This window comes from Cetorhinus maximus, chromosome 19, assembly GCF_964194155.1.
Source record: "Cetorhinus maximus chromosome 19, sCetMax3.hap1.1, whole genome shotgun sequence".
Taxonomy (NCBI): domain Eukaryota; kingdom Metazoa; phylum Chordata; class Chondrichthyes; order Lamniformes; family Cetorhinidae; genus Cetorhinus; species Cetorhinus maximus.
This window is the reverse complement of record NC_135897.1, coordinates 30,927,463-30,936,381: the sequence shown is the minus strand read 5'-3', so window position 1 is coordinate 30,936,381 and position 8,919 is coordinate 30,927,463. Positions and strand designations below refer to the sequence as shown.

At 42.1% G+C, this 8,919-nt stretch overlaps 1 protein-coding gene across 1 annotated transcript; it reads right to left on the bottom strand.

The window, feature by feature from the left end:
• Nucleotides 1-2,245: 2,245 nt before the first annotated feature.
• LOC144693712 (lysophosphatidic acid receptor 6-like) lies at nucleotides 2,246-6,258 on the bottom strand. Its single transcript, XM_078563641.1, has one exon. It carries the CDS (start codon nucleotides 6,025-6,027, stop codon nucleotides 5,098-5,100), a length of 930 nt encoding a protein of 309 aa, XP_078419767.1. The 5' UTR covers nucleotides 6,028-6,258; the 3' UTR covers nucleotides 2,246-5,097.
• Between the last annotated feature and the right edge of the window lie 2,661 nt (nucleotides 6,259-8,919).

The following is an 8,919-nucleotide window of genomic DNA, read 5'->3' as shown; positions in this document are numbered from 1 at the left end:
TTAAAGTGAGACTAACTTGTAAAGAGTTAGACATTCTTGTCAGTTCATTGATTTCCATTGATTGCAGTTGGCCTTCAGCATCCTCTGGATAAGTCTAGAATCATTGACACCACCTTCTGGAATTCACTGTTCTTTTGCAGATGTGCAGACTCCAAAAGTTTCTGTCAGTTTCAGTAGCAAAATGATAGTGAATTCTGACTATTTCAGTGTCATTGCCACCATAGAATCTGTGCCATTACGTGCACATTAAAAATCTCACATCTATGTGCACTTCTTGACTGCGAAGCCTTACTTGTTATCATGTTTTTGGCACACTTTTGTGCAAACTTTCTATTTTGAATCCCTGCTGCTAAAACTTCAGTGGAAGAGTAGAGGATGCTCAAGAGAAACAACATAAACTGCAATTTTATCTGGTTACAGTGGGATCAAGGAACCCCATGGAGATTCCCCCAACCACACCCTGTCTCTCCAATATGTCCACATTTCTAATTGTTTATAGCAGCAGCAGTTTTTCACAATGACTACAGTAGCAAGGAGATTAACGATGAACACCGTCAACCCATGCATTTCTAAATGTTTACTTATTTTGTCTTTGAATGATGGATTCTAAGAGTTTGTCCACAACTGACATTAGGCAAACTCTGCTTTAATTCCACTGTTTATCTATCCTTTCTTAAAATCCTAATATCTCCCCATTACTTCCTTTTGTGACTTGGTGGCGAGTTTTGTTTGATAATGCTCCAGTGAAACCTCTTTGGGTGTTTTACTATGTTCATGAGGTGCTATATAAATGTATGATGTTCTTGAACGAGGACATCAGATACCTACAGCTCCATGGCACAACTTAACAAAAACCCAAAAATTGTGACCAAAATCTTTGCTATTCTCTGACCTATTTTATCAGCTTAGGGTGTGTACCACCAGAACCCAGTGACTTATTCACCTTGTGTTCCACTTTTTTTTAAGGACCAAGCCCTTTTTCTACAGTCAGCTCTTTCAATTTTCCACATCCTACTTTAGCATGCCTATGTTTTCACTTTCATCACTACTTGTAAAAGCTAAAGCAAAATACTTATTTGTTACCCTAACCCTCCACAATTAGACTCACTCCTTCATTCTTGAATGACCCATCTTCTCTTTAGCAATTAATTTTAAATGCTTATAAAATCTTGTACTTTTAAAAATATTATTTGTTCATCTTCCTTCAGATTCTCTTTTAGCCCTTCTAATCTCTAATTCTTCTACTTACTACACTTCCCATATTCCTCATTATTATCTTTTGTATTGTTAGCTCTAACTTTATCATTTTCCCTCTTTTGAGTTAAAGGTTAGTTATAACTGCTCCAAAATTCCATGGGATTTTTGGAACTTCCATCTGCTTGGGGCAGGGTTGAGGCGAGTTTCCCTAAATTGGATTCCTGCTTCTGGCCATGAATATGGACCCAGTATGAAAGTGTTGATTGGTGTAATGAAAATGATGACCAAAAGACCTTAAGACGTATGAGCAGAATTAGGCCATTCAGCCCATCGAGTCTGCTCCACTATTCAATGAGATCATGGCTGATCCGATAACCTTCAACTCCACTTCCCTGCCTTTTCCTCATAACCCTTGATTCCCTTACTGATTAAAAATCTGTCTATCTCAGCCTTGAATATATTTAACGATCCAACCTCTACAGTCCTCTACAGTAAAGAATTCCACAGATTGACTACCCTCTGAGAGAAGAAATTCCTCCTCATCTCTATTTTAAATGGGCGCCCCCTTATTCTGAGATTATGCCCTCTGGTTCTAGACTCTTCCACAAGGGGAAACAACCTCTCAGCATCTACCCTGTCAAGCCCCCTAAGAATCTTATATGTTTCAATAAGGCCACCTTTCATTCTTCTAAACTCCAATGAGTACAGGCCCAACCTACTCAACCTCTCCTCATGAGAAAATCCCTCTGTCCCCAGGATCAACCTAGTGAACCTTCTCTGGACTGCCTCCAATGCCAGTATATCCTTCCTTAGATAAGGGGATTAAAACTGTTCACAGTATTCTATGTGTGGTCTAACTAGTGCCTTGTATAGTTTTAGCAAGACTTCCCTATTTTTATACTCCATTGCCTTTGAAATAAAGGTCAACATTCTATTTGCCTTACGTATTATCTGCTGAACTTGTATGCTCGTGTTGTGGTATCTTTGACAACGAACTACAGGAGGCTCAGGTACAAGTTACGATCATTTATTCGAGCAATTGCAAAGCAGCTTGAGGTAGCACTCTACCAAATTACAAGTATACAGCTTATTTATACATCACTGATCATGTACAAGAACATTGTTCAGATGCCAATCTTGTCAGCTTATAGGTTTACATTAAACAAATATCTCTGGTTCTAGGTACATACATCTCCCTTCACCCAGGCAGGGCCTTCTCCCCCTATCTAATCTGGGACCATCTGTCCTTTCCTTGTTGAAGAGCACACTTAATCTATCTTGTTTTCATCCTCTGTCTCCAGTCTGGTTCCCAGGGCCTTTCTGGTGATTGCAGGCCCTAAGGGTGTGTAAAGTTCATCTGGTAACCCTTAACTGTTAATATACCTGATGGCAATGTCTGCCTGGAGGTTCTAAGTAATTCCCTTTCAATAAATTCTTACTGTATTCCCCCTAACACTAGCTTTTTTAGGATTCATGCACAAGGACCCCCAAATCCCTCTGTGCTGCAGCTTTCTTCAGTCTTTCTCCATTTGAATAATATTCAGCTCCTCTATTCTTCCTGCCAAAGTGCATAACCTCACGCTTTCCCACATTATATTCTATCTGCCACATTTTTGCCCACTCACTTAACCTGTCTATACCCCTCTGTAGACTCTTTGTGTCATCCTCACCACTTGCCTTCCCACCTATTTTTGTGTCATCCGCAAACTTGGTGATAGTACATTCATTTCCATCATCCAAGTCATTATTCATTAGTCATTATATATTGTAAATAATTGTGGCCCCAGCACTGATCCCTGTGGCACTATAGGTTGCCATCCTGAAAATGCCCCCCATATCCTAACTTTTTGTCATCTATTAGTTAGCCAGTCCTCTATCCATGCTAATATACTACCCCCAACACCATGGGCTCTTATCTTATTAAGTAGCCTTATGTGTGGTACATTATCGAACGCCTTTTGGCAATCCAAATATATTACATCTACTGGTTCTCCTTTATCTATCCTGCTTGTTACCTCCTCAAAGAATTCTAATAAGTTTGTCAGGCATGATTACCCCAGATAAGATGTACTGACCTCTGGAAGGATGCATGTTGGTCCCACTAGTACTGCTGCCATTTCCTACCACTGAGAACATATTGATACCACAATGACCAAATTTTTTTTTTGTCCTGTCAATTAAACAAAGCTACTGTTCTCATTTGCAAGTTGAATTCTTAAGCGAATCTGCCATTAATTCTAAAGAGAGAGAACAATTATGCCTTTTAATCTTAAAGGGCACACTCCAACAACCTATTTTATATACTATAATTTTGTAGTCCTTAAAAATGGTGCACCGTCTGACTTGCCATGAACAGTGACAAATATATGGATGATTTACTAATTATTCTTAGTCCCAAGGCAACCCAGGATTTTGGGTACTCATTCAGTAGCGAAGTCCAATGTGGAACCTAGAAGCCCCACATTAGTTTCACTTTGATTTAGCTGTTATATCATTAATTAGACTCTTGGCAATAGGTAGAATATCTTAGCAATAGGTGCAATAATCAGCCATTCTAACTCATGTCTTGATCTAATATCCAGAGATTCACTGGACAAGGATTGGCATCCTTTCTAATTCTAACTGTTGATTTTAAACACAAGTCAAGCATCATTCCAGCTGGGGCTCAAACCTGGCTGATATTAATTCTTTGATCTGGAATTAGCTATTTGCATCAACACGCAGGAGTAGGAAGGTTACCAAACCCTCCTTATCTCAATTGCAGCAAAATGGGCATGGACCCACTGGAGAGGTCATTCTGGGTAGGTTACTTAAGAGGGAGACCAACATGAATGACATGTGTACCACATTTACTTCTGTACCTGTGCAAGTTGGAATATTTCCTATCAAGTAGAACATACTATAAATCTTTCTTCCTATTTTAACATTAAAAGTGTTTTCTTTCAGTGTAATAGTTGTCTTTAAAGTGAATCCCATGTGTATTTAAGGTCTTTTTAAATTTGAAGATAACATGGTTCTGCTTTAAAAAAATCAATGTAAAACGTCATTTTGAATTTTGCATCAACAGCTTCCTACTACCTTCCCAAATGTGTTAATATACAAAAGACATTTTGTGAAGAATTTGAATGAAAAGTTTTAATTTGTTACTTCCATGCGGCCTCCCATTTCCCTATTCTTAACTGCCTTCTATCTGCACCATCTGAACCTTTATTTTGTATAATTTATTCTGCTTACCCTGTTTTAATTCTTCTGTTCTACCATTTTATATTTAAGATTAAAACTTCCTTTTGTCTTGTATCTCTCCTGACTTGTCCTCCATTCTGGACATCTGATCCAAATCACATAAATTTAGGCTACACTTTTTACAAGCAAAAAATTATTTTGAAATGGACTCCTGGGAGCTTGACTCTGAGTTAAATGGCAATATTTGACTTTATGCACACACTCAAAACAATTTGCAACAATATAGAAGTATCAGTATAAATACAACCTAAAATCCCATCTGTAATTGAAAGAAAGTCATTCCCAATGCCTGTATTTCCAGACATTCATGACTGAACGTTCACATGGAACCTGGTTCTGATATTGAAGTGCCTCAAATGTTAATTTTGTCTTTTGGGCTGCCCTTTGCAAACATAAAGATCCCAATAAAATAAATCTGTTATCTCTTGGGTAGCTGCCCAATAGTAAATTAATGTTATTCACTATTTAAAATTCTATATCCCAAACATTGGAAAGCCATTTTTCATTCTGTTATCGTGTGAGTTCATCATGAGACTAGCTTCATTACCAGTATCCATTGTTCTCTATTTCATTGTTATATGCAGGCCAGTAGTAGATGATTATAATTTGATCCAGGCACGTGATCTAGTTGAATTCTGCAACTCATCTAACATGGGTTCAAACTGTATTCTTGATCTTTGATTTCCAGAAACCCTTAATGATCGAATAGTAGTACATTCCATCCAGGCAACAGTTTGTAGTCGCCAAACACTGACACACCTGGAGAAAGGCTCGCAGAGGTGTCCGGTAATCAGTTGTTATATATTCCTGCCTTGCTAAAAGGTACAGCAGCATGGCTACATGATATGGTGTAAAGCAGAGAAGGAAGGTCACCAGATTTGAAGAGATAATGTTCATAGATGCCTTCATGCTTATATCGTCTCTCTCTTCATCCACTCTTTGCAATGTTCTGATTATCTGAATACTACAGAAAACCACAGTAAATGCAGAAATTAAATATATGATTTCCATACTCAGGGGGATTATACCTTTTTTCCAAAACTCAGAAAAACCTACGAAACATATTTCTTTGCATTGCTGCGTATCCTCGGATTGGGTGTAATGTGGAATGCTTGCAGACCAGACACTAACCCACACCACAGTACAGGCGATGATGGCTTTCTTTGGAGATCTGAGGGTTCGTGCCAGAAAAGGATGCTTGATAGCGATGTACCGATCCACTGATATTAGCATTATTAACAGGATTGTCCCATAAGTGTTCACAAAGTACAGGGACTCCACAAACTTGCAGAATGTTGTTCCCAGGTGCCACTTTCCATATCTATTGTCGGCGTGGATTTTGAAAGGCAGGGAGAAAAGCAGAAATATATCACAAATAATCAGGTTTGTCATGTAGATCGTAGATTCCATCCACTTCTTTAACCTGATGCAGAGTATGCAGAGTGCAACCGAATTAATGATCACTCCCAGGATGAACGCTGGTATGTGCACCACATACTGAAATGTCTTCACGAATTGAAGGTCCGCTGTATTGTTCAAATTGCACATATTTGCTGAAAGTAGAAGCTGGAAATTGGTTGTGTGCATGGGTACACCACATCCGAGTACGTTTACCAAGTTCTATTTTATGCTTAAATTTGTTGTAATTTTCTATCTCTCTCATAATTGCAGGAGTGTAAACATTTCATAAAAATGAACTCAAAACCCTGTATTATAAGCAGTAACGGCTGACAATTCTTAGTTAAGACTTGCAGTCACGCTGTTTCGGAGATTGGCTCTGAATACTGAATTTACAGCGTCTAACATGTCCTGTGCTAGCCGCCTGTCAGAAGCAGAGTGGTTGCATCAAGAGAAGGTTATGTTGACGTGATCAGGAACTAGCTGCTTCTCGTGATGAATGGGCGTGTAGGAAACGGACTTAAAAAAAAATGCCTGCTCGTTATTCCCCACCAATTAGCAGGTGTTTTATTTGGAAAAACGTGTAAGAATTGTTAAAAGGACATTGTGCCTTCATGTCAGGATGGCTTAGTGTGGACAAATGGAGCGGCCTTGTGGTGCTGGGTCACACAGACCAGGGGAGTCCCAGGTTTAATCACTATCTGTGCTAATCTAACTGATCGCAACCTGGAGTGTTGCATTTGCCTGCCAGACAGATTTTCCGCCTTGACTGTTGTGGTCCAGTGATCCCTGCAGGAGAATGTGTGTATATTAGAGGGGAGGAGGATGAGGTTTGGGTGTGACTATCCTATGGCTGAAACTGTTTAAATTCATTCACAGGATGTGGGCGTCGCTGGCTGCATTAATTGCCCATCCCTAATTGCCCTTGAGAAGGTGATGGCGAGTTGCCTTCTTGAACCGCTGCTGTCCATGTGGTGTAGGTACACCCACAGTGCTGTTAGGGAGGGAGTTCCAGAATTTTGACCCAGCGACAGTGAAGGAACTACGATATATTTCTAAGTCAGGATGGTGAGTGACTTGGAGGGGAACTTCCAAGTGGTGGTGTTCCCATCTATCAGCTGCTCTTGTCCTTCTAGGTAATAGAGGTCGTGGGTTGGAAGGTGCTGTCTAAGGACCCCCAGTGAATTGCTGCAGTGCATCTTGTAGACAGTACACACTGCTGCTACTGTGCATCGATGGTGCAGGGAGTGAATGTTGTGGATGGGGTGGCAATCAAACGGGCTGCTTTGTCCTGGATGGTGTCAAACTTGGGCCTGGACTTAAGTCTGGAGATGTATTCTGCATGAGGGTGGGGAGGAGGGTGGCTCAATTGTTGTGAGGTTGGAAAACCCCAAATAGTGTGTTTCCCAAATGTCCTCCTCAATTTAACTAAAGAAAAATCTGTGGGGTTCCTGTCCACAAGTAACCTGATTGATAGGCTGGAGGTCTTTCTGCTGGAGTGCCTATTCACAGAGTCGAAACTGAAGAGAGCAAGCCGGTGCACTGAGGGAGTAAGAGGGATCATGGTGGTGAGGGTGTGTGGAGTACAGATCCCAGGGAGGTGGAGCTTCGGGTGGTGTTGCGTGATGGTCCAGGTGAGGGAGGGATGGATGATGGGCTGGGGATCCCAACTGTGGGCTATCCTTTGACGGATGGGGTGGGTGGGGGGGGAGCGGGGGGGGTCCAATGGGAATGGGAGGGGAGCAGGCTGATTCCCAAGATGGGGGTTTTATTGATTTGCTTATTGAACTTGAAGGAAGCACTTCTGCTTCTCCTTGTGTACAAGCAGTGTTGTAAAAGCATTTAACTCATGGGGGGAGTTCTATGCCCCCAACTCGCACCCCCTCCCCCCATCCTGGCCTATTAGCAGGTGGAGGGTCAAGTAAGATAATGGCTATGCCATCGCCTTCCCAAGCTGCCCCCCATAATATGGTGGGCAGGTAAGGCGTCAGCCAGTCCACCTGCCCTTAGGCCTACTAATGGCCAATTAAGGGCCTGTTTCCACCTCACCCCCCGACAATTATATATATGGCTGGGGAAGGCGGAACAAAGGAAGCCAGCCCACTACTTCACTATGTCTTTTTTTTTGCAAAAATATACTTCATTCATAAAATATTTTCAACCACATTCCAAACCATTTCAAAATCACCATTAAAAACGTACAATCAGGTTCAACTTTTACAACATGTATCACAAGGTGCATTAGTACAAACAATGAATATTACGATCATTTGCAGACATTCATTTTGAGCTGTACAGCCCGAGGGGCTCTACACAGTTCCCAGCCCCTCGGTGCGCTGTGGCAGAAAGGTCTTAGACAGCGACCTTTCCCCATTGCGCCTTTGCGGCAGCTGCCCCAAGCTTTAGTGCGTTCCTCAGCACGTAGTCCTGGACTTTGGAATGTGCCAGTCTGCAACACTCAGTCGGGGACAACTCTTTGCGCTGGAAGACCAACAAGTTTCTGGCAGACCAAAGAGTGTCTTTTACCGAGTTGATGATCCTCCAGCTGCAGTTGATGTTTGTCTCGGTGTGTGTCCCTGGGAACAGCCCGTAGAGCACAGAGTCCTGTGTCACAGAACCGCTCGGGATGAACCTCGACAGAAACCACTGCATCCCTCTCCAGACCTTCTTTGCAAAGGCACAATCTACAAGGAGGTGAACAACGGTCTCGTCCCCACCACAGCCACCTCGAGGGCAACGTACAGAGGGGGTGAGACTCCTGGCGTGTAGGAAAGATCTGACGGGGAGGGCCTTTCTCACCACCAGCCAAGCTACGTCTTGGTGCTTGTTGGAAAGTTCTGGCGATGAGGCATTCTGCCAAATGACTTTGACAGTCTGCTCAGGGAATCATCCCACAGGATCCACCCTCTCCTTTTCCCTCAGGGCCTCTAAGACGTTACGTGCCGATCACTGCCTGATGGACTCGTGGTCAAAGGTGTTTTTCTGCGTAAATTTTTCCACGAGGGACAGGTGGTACAGTTGGATAGGTCCAACTACTTGGAGCTTTCCGCGGCAGCGTGGCCAGACCCATCCTTCGCAACA

What these genes read in the sequence shown, in the direction of transcription:
- LOC144693712 (XM_078563641.1), bottom strand. Translation starts at nt 6,027, where the DNA reads ATGCACACAACCAATTTCCAGCTTCTACTTTCAGCAAATATGTGCAAT.